At 34.4% G+C, this 19,536-nt stretch overlaps 2 protein-coding genes across 3 annotated transcripts; one reads left to right on the plus strand and one right to left on the minus strand.

Moving 5' to 3' along the window:
• The first annotated feature begins 3,302 nt into the window (after positions 1 to 3,302).
• LOC112512748 (30S ribosomal protein 3, chloroplastic-like) lies at positions 3,303 to 8,197 on the plus strand. The gene is made up of 3 exons (XM_025118869.1): positions 3,303 to 3,499; positions 7,029 to 7,265; positions 7,801 to 8,197. The coding sequence occupies exons 2-3, from the start codon at positions 7,041 to 7,043 to the stop codon at positions 8,080 to 8,082; spliced, it is 507 nt and encodes a 168-aa protein (XP_024974637.1). The 5' UTR covers positions 3,303 to 3,499; positions 7,029 to 7,040; the 3' UTR covers positions 8,083 to 8,197.
• A 3,427-nt stretch (positions 8,198 to 11,624) lies between these two features.
• Positions 11,625 to 18,037, minus strand: LOC112513124 (ubiquitin receptor RAD23d-like). Of its 2 annotated transcripts, none has more exons than XM_025119274.1 (12): positions 17,907 to 18,037; positions 16,221 to 16,382; positions 15,816 to 15,869; positions 14,607 to 14,680; positions 14,433 to 14,501; positions 14,130 to 14,307; positions 13,550 to 13,720; positions 13,384 to 13,449; positions 13,251 to 13,298; positions 12,715 to 12,821; positions 12,530 to 12,608; positions 11,625 to 11,894 (listed from the first exon to the last, which is right to left on the minus strand). In XM_025119274.1, exons 1-12 carry the CDS (start codon positions 17,970 to 17,972, stop codon positions 11,778 to 11,780), a joined length of 1,191 nt encoding a protein of 396 aa, XP_024975042.1. In that variant the 5' UTR covers positions 17,973 to 18,037; the 3' UTR covers positions 11,625 to 11,777. The 2 variants fall into 2 exon arrangements, with proteins under 2 accessions (XP_024975042.1, XP_024975041.1); XM_025119273.1 differs by having other exon boundaries at positions 14,130 to 14,310.
• Between the last annotated feature and the right edge of the window lie 1,499 nt (positions 18,038 to 19,536).

Genomic DNA, 19,536 nt, shown 5'->3' on the forward strand with positions numbered 1-19,536 from the left:
ACAAAGATGCTTGAAATGTAAGGGGATCATATTTTTACTTTAACTATAGGATCATACTTATTTTACTTTTTATTATATTGATCGAGGGGTGGTAAAAAAGGGTTAAATGCATGAAATAATAACTTACTTTTATAAAAAAATTATTATAGCATTTCACTTTTGTTTTTTTATTACAACAATGTACTTTCAAATTATTTTTTATTAAGACATCGTACTTTAGAAATCTACCCAGTATAGCAATGTGTAACCTGTTACCTTTTAAACCGGTTAACCTCTTGACTTTTTTTTTGCTTGTGTGTGATAACTGGATTCTGGTTACCATCCGTGGTAATTAATACGTTATTATCTGTTAAATGATTATGTGTCAGTATGATAAATTGATATATTTGATCATGCTAGTATGTGAAATTTTATACATGATAAAATACATACATAGATATGTATATGTATGAATATATGCATGATATGTATAAATGGGTATATATATATATATATATATATGAATACATATGCATATATACATGATGGAGGTATGCATGCATGAAATAGTATATGTATGGTATATGCATGCATGAATGGTAAGGACGGTTTAGCCGCATTACTTTATTTAGAAAAATATAAATATGAGGGTGAGACCCTCATATACCCTTCTTGTCATTTTTGAAGAAGTGTGCGATTTAAGGAGAGATTGATCGGATTGCATATTATCTGAATTGCAAAGAAATTGATTTTCAAAAAGTATTGCATAAGGTGAGTGGTTTACCATTTTTATTTCAATTGTAAAGTAATTCTTTTGATTTGATCAATATTTGTTTTGAAAACTTGTTTTACTCGGTTTAGACTTAAACCGAACAAAATGTGAGCGATTTAAGGTTAAATCGCTTGGTGTATCAACCGATTTAGTCTTAAACCGGATAAGGGTTGAGCGATTTAGATATAAACCGGACATAGGCTCACCCGGTTTAAGGATAATCCGACTAAAATATTAGCCGGTTTAGGTGTTGAGTGATTTATGAACTTGAAATTATGTTAAATGTTTTGAACGGAGAAGTAGGATTACGACTAAGAGGTATCCACATTGTTAAATCGGACAAAACCTCTAAGTGTTGTCCGGATTATTAAATCGGACAGATTATAGAATGTTGACCAGATTAGTAATCCGGCCAAGGTTGTCCGGAGATGAATTCCGGTCAATTATGTATTTATCAAATTTGAGTATTGACTTATGTATTAGTCATCATTTTGTTGTTCTTTTAAAAAGAATGAAATTTTTTATAAAGATGATTTTGAACTGATAATATTCCAAAAGAACACTTATGACTGTGGTCTGTTCTATAATGGAATTGTTTTGTGAATTGTTTTGATGAAGAAATAAGGGTGACATATCAAGGAGAGGTAAACCATGGGATAATAGTGGCATATCAAGGAGAGGTGTACCTTTGGATATAAGAGTGACATTTGTATGTGTTATGTGATATAACTCTTATTATTATATCCTTTAAAGTTACCGTGGTCTGAAATCTTTATTTCTTTGTGATTTGAAGGTTTAGGATCATAGTTCTTATTAGAAATCATAGTCTGAATGTTATTGAGGAAAAAGTAACAGAATTGGCCTGGAACTTTGAATAAACCTTGTTTAAATAGGAAGGTTTAAAAGTGGCTTTATAATAAACCTGTTTGGGTTTTGATGTATTATTTGTAAGCATTGGGATTGGCTTGAAAGGTAAAAAGGTACTGGTAATATGTTCTTACTTGTTCATATATTTGTTATATATATAAAAAGTTGTTTTACATAAAAGTTTTGGTGATTATCACCCTGCAATAACATAAAAAGGGAACTCACTAGATCTTTCGGTCTAACCCTCATTTTGTGATTTTATATATGTGTTACAAGAGGTGCAGATGGTAAGGGAAAGAGAAAAATATGATAATTCCCTATGTGTATATTTGCATGAAGATTTGCTGATGATATATATAGTTTTGCTAGATAAAACTTGATAGTACAAGAACTGTATTTTGAATTTTTGGACCTTGTATTATGTAAAGGTAGATTCTTGTACTAAGGAATTTATGTGGTGTATACACATGTATTTCTTATGTATGAAGTATATGTTATATGCAATGTGTGGAATGAGGTGTTACATTGTATGACTTTAATGAGGTGATGTGGATGACCCATCATTTTGATGACTTTATTAAAATAAAAATAAAAACTTATTTCAAATTATTATTAGTGATTTTCATTTTTCATTGCTATGATTTAAAAAAAACATTTAATTTTTTTGACTTTTTCTTATTAAGTTATATGCAAATTAAATATTCTAGAGTAAAATATTTCTTAAATAAATATGCTGCATTATTTTCGAGATATATTTTGTTTATAAAAAATGTAACATTTCTTATTTTATGTTGTTCAAAAAAATACATATCTTTTAAAGTTCTCTGTAAAATGTTAACGAAATAAATTGTGTTCTACAATTTTTTAATATTGTTATACTAATAAATAATTCAAAAAAAATCTAACAAATTTAATATATTTAAACGTCAATTTTTTTGAACAAATATAATATATTATTTAGAAGATATTATATTTTTGATAAAAAAAGAACAATTCTTATTTTCTTTTTTACAGAAAACATATTTTTAAAAAAATATTAACGAAATAAGTTGTTTTCTACTAGTTTTATTAATATTGATATATTAATGAATAATTTAGATTTTTTAATTCATTTAATATATTTATTAAATAAAATATAAAATATCTAAATATTAAAAAAGTATATTGTTTAATAAAAATTTAGTAGATGCTATAATAAAATAATTTTGAAAGTATAATGTTGTAATAAGAAAGTCACATCACTATAATAAATGTGGACAACCTACATGGGCAACGAGGTGGCATGGAAACCTGGTATAATGAGTAAATTTAAATCAAAAGGTTACCCAATACTATAATGGGTAAATTTTTCAAAGTACAATATCCTAATAAAAAATAGTTTGAAATTACATTGTTGTAATAAGAAAAACTGAAAATATAATACTATAATAAAGAAATTTATAAAAATAGATTGCTATTTTATGCATTTTATCCGGTAAAAAATAACCCAACTCGTTAACCCGGTCCAAATCCAACCTAAAATTAACAGATTAAGTTGAAAATTTTAATCCATTTAAATAAATGAGGTAATCCATCTAATCCGTTTAAATAAATGAGTTGGGTTGGATTAACTTTTCTTCGAATAAACATATTTTGTCGGAAGAAAAGTTAAATTTTGAATAAAAAGTTATGAAAAGAGAGTTTCTTTTATCTTTCCCCTTTATCCACCTCCCTCCCTCCCCCATTGTGCGACGCTGCTCGGTGGTTCTGCCTCTGATTAGTCTCAAGGCCGCTGGCACTCCGCCCCTATCCCTACCCGTCGTCCACTGCTGAACGGCAATTCCCCAACCCTAGCATCGCATCTTGATTCACGCCCTAACGGTTGTAGTTTCTTTCTACTCGGTAATTCCCCGTTTCGATTAACATATGCAGGAATCACTTGATTTTTGGATTTGATTTTTGTGAGTTTGGATATGGAGAAAAAAATCTTGGTGTTTTTGCAATTAAAATCGTAAAAATGCATGAACTGTACTGTCTTACCTAAACCCTATAGATTTTGTGTGTGTGTTGGATTTTGGATGTATCAAACTCATAAAACGAGATCATCATAGCTAAACCATGCTTGTTTTGTTAGTTTGAATACAAATGTACAGATATTGGAAGGTTAGCTTATAAACTGCTCTCATAGCTCATTTGTGCTTGCTTACTATGTTTAGAGTGCCACGTAGGCTAGACTTGGACCCTTTTTCTTAATATATATCGGAGCCTCCATTGTCTTCTCGAATGCTCTTTTAGAGACTAATATGTGGGTTTCACATATTCTAACACACAGAATTGTTAGTGGCAGATAAGATGCTTTGTGAAATTATGCAGCAACAGCTTTTGGGTTTTCTTGGCTTTCCCTAATTTGCTAATACAAAGTCAGATAGTTGGAATGTTTTTGAAGTCAAAACTTTCTACCTAGTTAGAGTATTCCCTTGCTCCATCTCAATGAACCTGCTTGTTTACAAATTGTAGGCAGATGTATCTTAACAAAGAAATTTTATTATTCTAATGATAATTTGAGGATTGTAGAGCATTTCTTTATCAAGTCCAAGCATAAATACCGACCTATTAACCAGATCTTATTGACCAATTGTCGAAAGCCAGAAAGACAAGGTACTACTACTACCGTATTAGGAAAATTATGGACTTAGATGGGGAGGATTGAATTTACATTAGCAACACATCAATTCATGACTTAAGCCAGAGTTACATTTTTGTGGATTTGTTGTTCTGTTTCCATTTCCTTCACTTTGGTCACTTACGTGAGTGAAGATTTTTGTTCTCTAATTGGAAGATATGTTTCACTGCTTCATCATGGTCTTTTATAAGCTGGGGAAGAATTAATATGTAATAAAATCTATCATTTGTGATGTTTGATCTTGACCATTTTCATTTGCCCTAATCCTCTCATGTCATTCATTAAACACATTCAACAACTTGTTGGAAGTTTCTTGTATGAGATTTGATTCAAATGAGTCGCTTTTCATCTTTTACATCCTGTTTTCTCAAGATTTTCATATTTGAGCACCCATATGCTCAAAGGTTAAACTTAACAAGCAACGTGTTGAGACACTTTTCAAAGCTAAAGATGGGTGGACCTATAGGTTGGGGAGCGGGGTTCTGTTCACCCGCTAATCTAAAATTGTGAGAAGAAATTTTTGGGGTATGAAAGGTGCACCCGCTAAAGTTTGAGGGGTGCTCAGGAATATTTGAAAAATGGCTATGGTAAAGGTGCACCAAATTTAAAAATTAAGGGACCAAATGAAATCTGATCCCATTTTATGTTATTTCTCGGGACATAGATGTAGCGTTTGGTATGCACATGATAGGACTAGACAAGACTAGACATGACAGAACTAAACAAGACAAGAGGGTAGGACTGGAAAGGAGTGTATGTCTGGTGTTTGGTACGAATAGGATCGGATAGGATAGTACTAGACAAGTTTCCCAAAAAAGTTGTTTGATGATTTTATATAACATATAATAGTTATAAATGACACAAATAAGATAATATTTAAATCATTTAATGCATAAACATTTTTACACAATTTTCATATACATAAATACATACATATATATAGGGTTGGGTTATGGTGAGAGTGAGAGTTATGGTGAGAAGGGTAAGAAGGGGTCCACCCTTGGATGAATATTAATTGAAAAGTTCCACTAGACCAACATTAATGAGAAGCACCAGATCAATTCCCTTCTAACCTTAACTCTTATTCTCACACGATTCTTCGTCTACATGTATAAATAGTACCAAATTTGAATGAAAATTATGTTTTTTTGGTTTGGAAGATCCTTATGAATTGACAGAGGCACAATGAAGGTTGTTGCAGCAACATTGATTGTGGGGGTAGAGGCAGTGGTGGTTGGTGGATGACGGTGGTTGTAGAGGACGTGAAGATGGTGGATTGTCGTGGTGTTGGCGGCCGACAGTGGAGGAGGTAGTTGTGGCTGATGTAGTGGAGATAGTAGTGGTGGTGGGAATTGGTAGTGGTAGCCAATGGTGGTGATGGAGGTGGCGGACGGTGGTAGTGGCGGTGGTGGTCGGTGGTTGTGGAGGTGGTAGAGGAGGTGGCCGATGGCGGCGGTGGCTGCGACTGGTGGTGGTGACCATTAAAACAAATACCATATTGAGGTTATATATTAGACGAGGGTAGATTAGTAATATTTTAGCTTATATCTCATTTCTGTCCCATCTTGTTTTCGATTTATTTTGGTGGAACAAAAAAAAGCCTTTTTGTCCCACGCTGTCCCATTTTGTCCCAGTTCTTCTCCCTGTCCCTATCATGCCAAACATGGAACGATGAGTTCTTGTCCTGTCACATGTCCCGCCAAACGTGGGAAAGTGAGTTTTGTCCTATCATATCCCATGTACCAAACGCAGCCGGAGGGATCATTTATGAAATATGCAGTAATTAAACAAAATACAAAGATGGAGGACCTTGATTTTTTTTTCAAAGAGCATGAGGGGCTGTGGGAGTGGGGAGTTTCTCATTTCTAAAAATGAACAACCCCAAGAGTCTCTGTCTCTCATCTTGAAACTTCTGCCCAGCAGGCAGCGCCAAGTTCTCTCCCACTCAGCCTCTCAGTCTCCGCCGCTTCGACCGGTTCTCTTGACTCTCATCCTCTCAGCCTCTCACACTCATTCAGTCACTCTCTCAATCTCTCATTCAGGTTTTTTTAAAACATGACTCAAATTTAAAATTTTGCTCTAAATTGATGTTCGCCATTTGCCCTTAATTGTTCAGTTATAATGTGTAACATGATTTCATTTATTCGTTTACATGATTTTTTTGTTTGTTTTGAGTTTTTACAATTTGAGTAATTGAGTTTTGATTCTTGATCTATACTTTTGCCCAAGATTTGCCTCATATCTGTTAATGTTCTTACCTTATTTTCAATTTTTTCAACTGTATTTGTTGTCTTGTTGATGTTTATTTGTTTAATCAATTTAGGGTTCTTTAAATTTGGTTGGTTAACTTTAATATGCAAAACATCCTATTTGGTACTAAAATCCTAGATGTATAAGGAAACAAAACTAAAAACCTTGAAAAAAAGGTAAAGGATAACAAGAATCAAATCCTTAAAGTTGAGAAATTTTACGAAATTAACCCAAAAAACCGAAAAACTCTCGAAATCAACCAGAATTTGTGGCAAAATTATTGGTCCTTGTTATGTTCATCTAGTAAGGTAATTGAACCAGTAAGTGTTTATAGTTTTATCTATTTCTGTATAGTTCACGTTTCACATACCAATATAATTTTGCCACAATTTTCTTAAAAAAACTATTAACTACAGAAAAGAAAAAAGGCCTTTGTGTAACAAAAATCAGTTCCATTAAATGTTAATAATTCCTTTTCAATCTTTTCTCCCCCAACAGTTGATTAATAAGATGTTATCGTCATTGGGAATGAGTGTGAATAGCAATTGCTCTTACAAACCCTCTACTGGCACAAACGTTGATGGGGAATCAGTCCTGTTGAACCCCTCCACCGTTAATTTCCCCCTGCTCAAGCTCCCCGCCGCTGCTAAATTCAGCCATGCCTCCAGAAGATTCAGGAACCCTACTGCAGCGGCATCTGGAGTAATTGCAGCTGAAACGCCACTGGAATCTGAGGTCCACTTCTTTCCTCTATGATTCTCTGTTTAATTCCTATTTATTGTCCCCTCCTGATTGTTAATTGTATGTGAATTACGGATGCCTTGTGAAAAACTGTAAGTAATACCCATGCACATGAAGCTTGGTATTTCTCGAATGCAAATTGATATGAAGTTTGTTACTAATTTCAGACAGATCTTGAATTTAAACTTGATTAGCATCCAAAGCTGCATAATTTTGGTATGCATCTGATAAAAAGCACACACACAACTTGCAATTTGGACTCACAAGGTGAAATAGCAATTTGGGCTTTTGATAGAATGCTGTAAAAAGAATCAAGAAAAATGAAAAGTTGCATATGGGGTTTTGGGGTTGAACACTGAAACATGAGAGTCATATATAACAAGAGTTCCCTTATTTTACAAACCCAATAATTCATACAAACTACAAACCAGCTTTCATGTGTTTCATAAACGACAAGTGTGAAAATGCAGTGTTTCACGCATGTTTTGCAATGTCAAATATATAATCTCGAAATGGGTTGATTTTGTAGAAGCTTGGAGTGGTTGTGAAGCCAATGGAGAAACCTCGGCTGGTGTTGAAGTTCATTTGGATGGAGAAAAACATCGGGCTAGCCCTGGACCAAGTGATTCCGGGATATGGAACCATTCCTGTAAGTCCTTACTATTTTTGGCCAAGAAAAGATGCTTGGGAAGAGCTTAAGATGATGCTTGAAAGTAAGCCCTGGATTTCTCAAAAACAGGTAATTATTCTTCTCAATCAAGCCACTGATATTATTAACTTATGGCAGCAAAGTGGTGGTGATTTACAGTAACTTCTTGTTGCTTATTGCCTTTCAAGTTTTATTTAGTAGACCTGATAATGTTCACAAATTGATACAGTAACTTCTTGGTTTATCTGAATGATATAAATGACCGTTTTACCGTTCAGTTCCACAGATTCATGGTTTGCATCTCTCATCATCCTAAAGATAAACTTTAACACAATTTTTTCAACTCAACCACAACCGCTTTTGTTATTCATTGAACCGGTTTTTGTTTACATATACATATAGAACCAAAATAATATCTATGCTCTGTTGATGTCAATGGAACAATATGAACCATAAGGTAAACTTGTGGAAATCCACCAAACCAAGTTCTCAGTTGAACAAGATACAAAAAACCCAAGTTGAAAGTGAGAGAGATAAGGTTCGGTTAGGATGAATGAATGAAGAAGGTAATTAAACAGAGGGTGAGGGTTTCGATTATAGATTAGGATTTCAATTAGGGTTGGGAAGGAGATGTAGAGGTCGTTGGGTCTTGTTTCTTGCTGAAGAACGGATGCAAATGAGGGAAGGGTTTCGATTATGAGGAAAGGAGATGCAAGGTTTCAGTTGTGGGGAGAAGCAACGATGAGGGTAGGAGATGCAGAGAGGAGAGGGTGATCTGAGAAGTGACATCATCGAGGAACAGAGAAGAGAGGTCGTCGGCCCTGAGAACTTGCTCGCCAGGGAATAGAGAAGAGAGGTCGTCGGTCAGGCGTTAAGGTTGTGTTGTGCATGTTTAACCAAGGGATAGGAGTTGTCATTTTGTTGGCTGAAATCTGGACAAATGAGGTCTTTTATCTCTGTGAATAAGATGATGAAATTAATTTTCATTAAGTTCTAAGTAAACACCCTAGTATCGCTGTCTGAATAAGCCCCACAAACTAGTAAACAACCCCTTCATGGAAATCAACTAAACAACCCCTTAGAATAAAGTTTTGGATGAGTGAAGTTTTTGCGTAAATCGTTTGGTAACCGCAACCCGTTTGGTAAAGTATTTCATAATGTAAATCATTTCTCAACTTTTTTCGTAACTCATTTCGTAATCTATGTGCAATGGACCTATAATCGACTTTTTTAGCTTTAAAATACCAACAATACTAAAGGAAAATGTTTCCAGAAATCTTGTGAATTCGAGGACATTGTTTCATGTAGCAAGAACCACGGGCCATAACACAAGGGTGGTGTCTGATTGGTTTGAGTTTGGCTCCAAAGGTCAAAAGTACCAGGGGGTCTCATGTTCAAATCCAAGGAGGAATAAAAATCCCCTTGTCGCCACGAAGTTTCAAATGCGGTGACTCCGGGCTATTTGCAAAGCAGGTGGTCGTCCTGGGATTAGTCGGCTTGCATAGCGGGTTGGATGTACAGGTTAATAAAAAAAAAAAAAACCACGAGCCACGTTCCTAACTAACGTTGGGTTCGTGTTAGGAGGATGACGAATCGCATCATGTCAATGCGTTGCCAATGTACTTTCCGAGCTCTCATATGAGGATGGAAAACCGAAGCAACTTTTTCTGTATTGGTGGATGGAGACTCGCCAACATTAAAACATCAAATATTGTAAGAATATGTAGAATCTTCATATTTACTCTCCAAAAAATCCTTGAGAACAGATGGGAGATTCCACATAGATAGAGCAGAAATAGTTCCAAGTCTAAACGGTGTGAAACTCCAATTATATTTTATGTAATTACTCATTTTTTTTGTGAACGTTTATGCTTTTAGAAAATCTAAATTTTAAGCGGGTATTGAGGGGTAATGAATGAGAATGAGAATGAGAATGAATGAAAAATGTAGTTTAATTTGATATAATATAATTAGGGGTTAGCAGCGGAACCGGGTACCTACTTGCGGAACCGGAACTGTCTTGGAACCGCCAGTTTTGGAACCGGAACTGATATGAGTGGTTCCGGTTCCTAAAATACGGAACCGATTGAGAATGGTTCCGGTTGTCAATTTTTCGGAACCGTTACCCGCTGGGTACCCGTCGGAACCGGTTCCTGGACCGGGTACCCGGTATTTTTCACTTAAAAAAATAATTAATTTTCTTTTAATACTAAATTTAAATTAGGTCAAGAACTTAGAACTCTAGATTAGATTTTTGGTCCCGTCTCTACGCCTCATACTCTCGGGCCTGAGGCCTCTCACCGTGAGAATTTGAAATGAGATTCAGAATCATCACAGTCACGAGATAAAATGATTCGTATTTTTCTAAATTATGTGTTTAATTGGATACGTAGTATATAATCGTTAAACTTTGAACATTTACAATTATAGTATGCAATCGTTAAACTTTCAATATTTCCTATTAGTCTATTATGATTTGTAATCGTTAAACAATATTTATAACCATTATTCCGTATAATTTGTATTTTTGTTTATTTACTTAGTGTTTTGGCAATGTTTTATTTTTTATTTCTAAATAACAAAATTTTAATATTTTAGAAAGCGGGTACCCGGAACCGGAACCGAATCTCTACGGTTCCAGTTCTGGTTCCAAAAATTCAAGAACTGCTCTAACTGGTTCCGGTTCCAATATCTCAAGAACCGCCGGTTCCAGTTCTGTCAAATAGGACAGGTACCCGCCTATGCTCACCCCTAAATATAATGGACTCGTTACTCCAAACCCTTTTAATTTCGATACTTGACTAAATTCCCACTCAGTCCTCTTTTTCCATACGTCGCTCCATTTCTCAATGTTGAATGAAACATATTTTATATTTTCAAGTTGGACGAAATATATTTGTATTGAAAATATTATAAAAAAACATTTTTTCATTGATTATACGATGCTCATTCCTATTTTCATTTTCATTTCTTAAAATTAACCACCTCAGTATATCAGAATTTCTAGTGTTTCTATCCCTAGATGGATGAGACATAACATGTAAGGGGACTGTTTACTAAACGATTACCCGGTAAGTACTTGCCAGGTAATTTTTTTCATCGGATGAACATGGTAAGGGCCAAGAATCTTACCCGGTAAGAGCGATGATAAGGATGAAGAGTCTTACTTTGTATATGATACGTTTTGATGTACTACAATCTTACCCAATAAAATAAATTATAGAAGAGTCAAACACTTACTGGGTAAGCATTTAGGTAAACGACCCCTAAGTGTCTTTATCTTTTTTATACCCTAGATTTTTGTAAACACGTTTTCTTTGGTTTTATCTTTTTCAAATCAGAAAAAAGAAACTTTGCAGAACACTTTTTTGTCTTGTCTTAAAACAATAATTTCTATTTAATATCCATATGAAAAGATGGAAACGTAAAACAAAAAAGCATGAATATTACCGAACTTGTTAATTTTCATAGAGCACTAAAAAACCCTTATAAACCACCGCCAAAAACAACCCTCATTCACCAAGGGCTGTTTATTCTTGGGTCTATAGACTTTATCGGTTAAGCCATTACTTGTCTAGATGATGTACATGAAACAGTGTACCCACTCTCTAAAAGGAACTTAAAGATTGGGTTGGGTTGGGTTGATTTTACTTTGCTTGTTAGACCCGACCCGACCTAGGCATGAAAAGGAAGGGGATATAAAGTTCAATAATCCTAATAACACATGAAAATGCAAATCCACAACCAACCATGAATAGTTAAACCCATTATTGTAGGAAATAATGTCGTCAAACTTCAAAAGATAAGTCACATAGAACTAGGAAAGATGTAATCAAAACAACCACAATCCTTTTAACTCACTCTTCGAACTCATGCATATGATCCAAAAGATAGTTAGCCGCTAGCTCCTCGTTCTTGTTGCAAGCGAAAAATACTTCCAGTACCAATGCTTGATCAAAACCCATCGCCTCCAGCTGCATAAAACAACCTTCATCATTTCAAATCCAATCCGAACCAAACCAGTATATCCACATGGAAAAGTGGGGTTTACAGGTGGGATGTACGCATATCTGTATGGAAAAAAGAGAACCAGTTCTCCGTATGGAAGAAAACTTATCAAAGGTTCTATGGTGTTGACAAGACTAAACGGAAAACATTGAGGTAGGCAGGTCAAAGATTGTATAAGCCCACAAGGTTTTAGGATATTCATTTGCCATAGGTAGTTTAGTAATTTATCATTTTTGTCCAATCCTGATTTTTGTTCCACCTACTTTTGCATTTTTTGTCCCACTCAATTCGGTCATATCTCTATCTAATGTCACACCAAACATGAAACAACAAATTTTTGTTTAGTCATGTCTTGTCTCAGTCTAATATCTCAACAAAACACGAGACAACAAGCTTGTCATGTCTTATTTTGTTCTAGTCTAATGTCACACTAAACATGAGAGATTAGGTTTTTGTTTTGTTATGTCCTGTCCTGTTCTAATGTCGCATAAAACATGAGCTGACAGGTTTTTGTTCTGTTATGTCCTGTCCTACATACCAAATGCACTATATTTGTTAAGAAGGAATCAATGAATGAAAGATATAGAGCTGGTAAGCTTACACGTTCAATTGCTTCACGCTCTTCAGGTGTTACTGTTACAGATTGCGGCATTGCTCCAGCCAGTTGTCCCAGAACGTTTCTGATTCCACGGTTGTTAAACATCAGCATAGAACGTAGCGAAACGTATATTTATCAAAGGCAGAATGAAAGCAAAAAATATGGAATCTAATAATAATTGAACTCACCCCTCGCCTTCAACAGGCTCATTTATCAAGCGTAAAAAGTCCGCCTGATGGTCTTGAATAAGCCGCATGAGGTTTGGGTTTTGCTTTCCTAGCTCTTGAAGCATAGGCTGCAAATGCAAATATAATATTTTATATGAGATTCGATCAACCTTCCAACGTTCGGTCGTCTCAAATCAAACAAGTAAATAAAACCAAACGAGTCCAGTATGTCCCACATGGAGGTGGGGTCCTCTGGCGGGGGAGGGTAAGATATGTATAGACCTAACCTCTACCTTCAACGAGTTGAGCGGGTTTTTTACATTATATTACAAGTCATTTGTGTTCTTTCACAATATATTAGCAGTGATTTGTGGTGATTTATTGCACGAGAGCGCCTTTTTTACATCATATATTAAAAAAATTCAATAATAGGTAACCTTCATCGATGAATCTTGATAGAATTATTAATTTTTTTTAGCAAAGGGCTTATTCATTTGGGATGCAGGAGTTACAATAGAATAACTTTAGCTGGTAAGAACTATCTTAATAGAAATCACCTGCAAGATTTGAGGATTGGCTTGCACCATGGCTCGGAATGCTTGGAACTAAATAAAACAAATACATACATTAGAACTCGATAGTTACACTCACAGGAAGCTTGAGAATCGAAGAACAAACACTCAACCCTACCTGTTGACTATTTCTCAAGAAATCCAAGGTACCGGCACTTGCATTTGAACCCACGTTCGGAAGCCCCTATTAATAGCAATAGTGTCACCCACCAGTACCAATGGATCATAAAAACCATCATAGGAAAAATGAAATAGAATTACTAATTACCATATAAGCGATTTACCTGTGGGAAAAGATCAAGAGGGTTTGCATTAGGACCACCAGCGAGGGATGCTGGTTGGGCGGCTGGAGCCGGAGCCGGAGCCGGAGCCAAAGCTGGAGCTGGAGAGTTTGTTGCTTGTCCACCTACAGGAGCTTGTGCCACCGGTGGAACTTCAGCTTGCTCAGGAATACCCTGCAATAATTCATTTTCGATAGCTTAAAATGCTGTTATAGAACATAGAATAGGAAATTATTAACATAAACGTGTTTATGCGGTGTTTTTTGGTAGCCATATCCACTTTCTATGGAAATATATCCCTTTGTGTTCTTTCTAGTTTTTTTCTCTGGCGTTGTTATATAGCATATCAGGGTTTACCCTTGTTCTCTTTTATTTTATTATGCAATTTTATATTTATTTATATAACAATGCATCCAGGTGTGTTAATGAGCTTGCATACTCGAAAGTAATCTCTCATGATAGAACACCTAGAAGAAGCGCTAGCTTTTCATGGAACAAAATCGCCATTCAGAAAGAACATGGAACAAAATCCAACGAGTATCAATAAATGAATGAACTGAAAGAGAAATAGAAGCCAACTCACAGAATACAGGTATTCCACAGCTCTCTCTGGGTTGTTAAATGCAGCACGAAGTGCACGAATAACTGTTTCCCGGTCCCAACTTCCTCCACCCATATCGAGGATTTGCTGGATAGTAGTCTCTAAATTACTTCCTGCGACTAGATTCGAAGCTGCTTGAGCATATACGTTTGTTTCTCCTCTGCTTACAAAAAGGAAAGTGAAGATAAAGAGAAAGCTTGTTAAATAAACTTAACATAATCAAGGGTGTAAAAGAAATAGACAGTGGTATTTTATCAAGAAAGGAAGGGTATGATGTGTACTTACGTGGCAGGAGACGGGACCGGAACAGGAACAGAAACAGTATCATGAATAGATTGAAGAGAAGATTCTGAGCTGCATAGTTACACCAAGTTGGTAATTAACTACAAAAAAAGTGAAGTGCAAAAGAAATGAAAATTCCAAGTTATTTAAAAAAAACCATGAAAAATAGATGCTCACGGTGCCACAGTCGGAGCAGGTTGAGAAACTTGTGAAGGCTGGGTCGAAGGAGCCACTGCACTCGCAGGTTGAGCCTGAATGGATGAACCCTTGATCAGCATTTTATATGGTAGCTAGTTAACACTTTAACATAATTCAGTTTTAACTGATCTAGATTAACACCGAGTTAGAATATATATTTGGATGGAAATAATCTAAATACAATAATCCTCCAAGTAGCTCCAATACATATGTCAATTTATGTAATGCATATAGCATGCTAAAATGCCAACCAATTTTTCACATAAGCAGCTTTCCAATTAGGCATTTACTAACAGTACCTAGAATTGAAGAAATCCAACCAAAAGGGTTTAGAGAAACTTCTGCTTAGACATGTACTTTCATGAATAAGCATCAGATATTCTACAACATTTTTGGTGTCAATCTAAGGTGCTGGTTCAACCTTAAAGCCAGCATAGAGAAACAAGAAGCATACACATAATTGAATATAATTTACATCCATTCATGAAACCTATCTTCCTCCCTAACATTCTCTTTAGCCCTAGCCCTAGCCCTAGTTCCTTTTGGATGAAGTAATTGTGTGAGAGGGGAAAGCAATAATCAAACGATATCATAGAAGTTTAGGTATCCGTTTATTGTTCCCATCAATTAGATCGATTTGATCATAACCAGACTGTAATAGAAGTTGAGTATCATAAACAAAAGAAATGAGGATATGTATTTCTTTCATTTTCTCTCAAATCTATGCATCCCTTTGTTATTTAATTTCCCCAAACTGTGAATCCAGATTTTACCAATTGACATTCAATCCAGGTCAGGAGAAAAAGAGAATTAGAATCCATCTCAGTTCAGTTGGGCTATACACTACTGATTGATCCTGATCTACTATGACTGGTTTATCTGTGAAACTTGCACAAAGATTGTGCAGATTTAGTAAAAAACTGTGATCGACCTATTTAAAGCAGTTGATCCAACATCTTGCGTAAATAAAGCCCAGATGGTCTCATTCTCCTTTTTCCTTAAGTAAATAATACTTGGATCTTTTGAGAATTACGCTGAACTGGAACAAGTATGCTTACACGCTAAGAAGAAGTAAATGAACAGGGTGGCCAATCTAGAAAACCAGTGGCATCTACAATCAAGTTCCTTAGGAAATATGTGGCATTCTAAACCGGAAGAATAGATAAATTAGTAAAAATTTGTACTAACCACATTTGCAGGAGCAGCCACGGTGGTTGATGACCCACTTGCTGAACTCTTGCTCTACAATTGACAGAATACATACTAGGTCAGTGGCGAAATTGAATTACTTACACAAGCTGGCAAAAATTTTAACCAAAAAGAATAAATAGCAAAGATAATGAAACTATAACGCTATAATTGACATGAAGCTGTTTCCCATTTTGTAATAGTTATTTATATATCTACTTCCTTCAGAAGGAATATCGGTAATAATCTCCTTGAATCAGGCATCGCTTAGGGAATACGTAACTTAGTCTTACCTTTTCCAACCAGTTCACGTATATAAAATCAACATTGAAACTTGTCTCTTTGTTTAGAAATTGGTTTACGTATAAAACAAACATGTAATATACCATAAATGCCAATAAGTACCTTACTTAACATAATGACGATAAAACTATTTTCAGCAACTTTGTTCTCCTCCAGCGTTGTAGCATCCTTGAGAACTTTTCCTTGATGTATTAGCATTTGTTGTGCAGCTGGATAAACAGCAGGACCCTGTACTTTCTCTATTTCTTTCTTGACATCAGCAACCTGAAAGAAACAATAAATGAAGCCTTAAACCCATGTTTAAAACCACGAGCACAGTACAAGTCAAGGAAAAAGGATCTACTCAGTTGACTTGTCTCATCTCCTTTCTTCGGCAAGCATATGTTCTAAGCTTTATCATGAATTTTAGCAGTAAATTTCTTATTTCTGAGAGTTGGGGCTTTCTTATTTCTTATTTCTTCATCCCTTTTATCTATTTATAGTAAAAGCCCAAAACTACCCTTCTTGTTTCCCTTGATGTGTGTAGTTATTTTGGGACACAATCAATTAATCAAAGCCGCATCGCTAAAGCATGGCAAGGTGTGAATTACCCTTGCTTTCTTTATTCAGGGTTTCTCAGAGTTGGTGTCCTATTTGCTTGGTCTTCAAATTATCCTGTGTTTATGATTGCCTTGGCTTAAAGGTAGAACTTTATGGTTTTCAAGCATTTTCGTAGAGGGTGTGCTAGCAGCTTGTAGTGGTGATGGAAGTCACGGAACTGATGGTGGTTTTTCCCCTTCTGATCTAAGGGTATCATGAATCAATGGATGAAACATACTCTTACTTTAAGTTCCAAAGGGCTTTTTTCTCATTCCAAGCGTGTAGAGAGCATTGCATCTGCAGTTGGTGGAGTTGAGTGAAATTTCATGTGAGAAGCTTGCTAGTCATTTTTTCTTTTCTGATTAAGTTCAGTCTATTGCAGCAGGGTTTGTTGTTCTTTGGAAGTTGGGTGTACCTTTTGATTATCAGGCGTTTGAACTTTGAAGCACACAAAGCTTTATCGTATGCAACATAGTTGTGGCCCAAATCTATTAATATAATAATTGATTTTGCCCTCACAGAAATACGGACTACTACACAAAATGCCACACCTATTACCATATATCACAGATTAGTACACAGTGCCCAACTTAACTAGGAATATAAACCGGTTTCCCAATTGAATGATAATACTCGACAAAGTTTACAACAACTCTTCTCAAGTATTTGAATTGTAAAGACGTAGAGAGAAAAAAATTCATACACCAAACTTTCCAAAAAAGAAGAAAGAATTTGACTTCAATCGAAGGGTTCCCTTTGCAACTTCACAATTGATATGAATTTTGAACCTCTCCTGTTTTATAACAAATGTACTGATTGCATTGAACTTGATCGGATACAGCATTGGTGTTAAATTTGAAAGCACTTGCCATGACATACAAATCTAAGTGTAACTTATTATTCAAATGGATGGATTCAGGAACAGAATTGATATAATCAATCTCAATTATCACATATAATTGGCTACATCCAACAAAATACGAACCCTTAAAAACCCTAGTACCTGCAAGCATTCGTCTATTTAAAAGTCAATCAAAAACTATATTATGCTTCATATAAACACATAATTCGTATGTATGTCTGTATACATACATGTCCTGGATACCTACGTATCTATGCACAAACATATGAACATATACACACACACACATATATATATAGATATACATATACATATACAGATACAGAGAGAGAGAGAGAGAGGCGCACTGTGTCTTGGGGTTTGACTTCGATCTCAAAGTGTGTGCCTTTGAGAGTTTTGACGTTGATCTTCATCGTGGAGTTAATTTCCGATGGGGCAGTTTGCGAGAGTCTCCGATCTCCGGCCACCGGAGGCTTTGCAGCACAGCAGTAAAGAGTGAGAAGGGGAAGCAATATAATGTGTATATATACAAATAGCTTGAGATTCAAGATAACAATAGGTTGACAGCACCGTTCCTGACAGGGGTTTAGCATCCAATCAGTGAGTGACACGTCATTGACTATTAGAAAAGCTGCCATTCATATTTTTTCTTTTCCTAAATCAAAATTCAAAATTTCTATACAAAATCATATCCGACTCCAACACATTTTCATTAAAATATTATATTATTAAAATATTGTTAATAATATATTATATAAATATAATAATATATAATGTTACTAAAATATTATATATATATATAATAAAATATTATTTATTTCTCATAAATATTTAATTTCAATATTTTTTATTGAAAATTTAATAAAGTTTCTCTCTCTCTCTCTCTCTCTCTCTCAATAATCACGTTTGAAAAGTTTTTTTTTATATTTGGAAAATTTCACACTTTGTCATTTGCTCTGATTTTTTTATTAATCTGGATATTCAACTTGTTATGCTAGTCGACTAATCCCAAAGTGATCACCACATTTGAATTTCCGTGGCCATAAGCGGATTTTTATTCCTTCTTGGATTTAAACCTGGAACCTCCTGATACTTTTGACCTTTGGAGCTAAGCTCAAACTAATCAGACACCACCCTTGTGGTTAAAATCTATCGGATAAAATCTCCATTTTCGTCGTTTTGAATAATATATTGGAAATGCTTTAAGATTAAAACATCTCCAACAACTATGTTAAAATAGAAATTTTTATCGTATGATAAAATAGGGAAAAGAAGATAGAGATGGTAGAAATCTCTAAAACTATAAATTTTAGATAGAGAAATAATATTTAATTCTCTCTCACCAATAAGAGATATTGAAATTAAATGTTTGTGAAAGATAAATAATATTTTATTAAATGTATTAAATATTTTAATAATATACTTAAATGGTATAATTGCTAAAATAGGGCACTTGAAGTTAGATGTAATCTTTTGGAGGTTTTAACTTTTGATATTATATTTTAGAAAATCATAAAAATAGTTGTTTGATATACTATAAATAATATATGATAATATTCCCTCTAAAAATATGTATAGTAATATTAGCATAATATATAACTAGAAGGGTACTAGCCAAATGTAACGAGATAAATCTTGATTTTAATTTTTTTTATCTCAGTCGATGTTATAATATGTTTTTATGTGAATTTGAAAAGACGATGATGTTTTTATTTTTGAATAAAATATAAATTTGAAGATATCATAAAAATTTGACAAAATACATTGATATTAGTATCAAATTAACTATTTAATTTTTTTTTTTGTGTGTAATCTTCTAATTCAATTTTTTTTAATTATAATTTCAATTTAAGTTTAATAACGAAATAATTTATATTTGATTTAATAATATATTTTTTTATAAAGATAATAATTAATTATTTTGTTAGAACTCGATAATTATCCTAATTATATTTTAGATTTTTTATATTTTAAAAT

The sequence above is a fragment of the Cynara cardunculus genome (assembly GCF_001531365.2).
Source record: "Cynara cardunculus var. scolymus isolate 2C chromosome LG 5, CcrdV1, whole genome shotgun sequence".
NCBI lineage: Eukaryota > Viridiplantae > Streptophyta > Magnoliopsida > Asterales > Asteraceae > Cynara > Cynara cardunculus.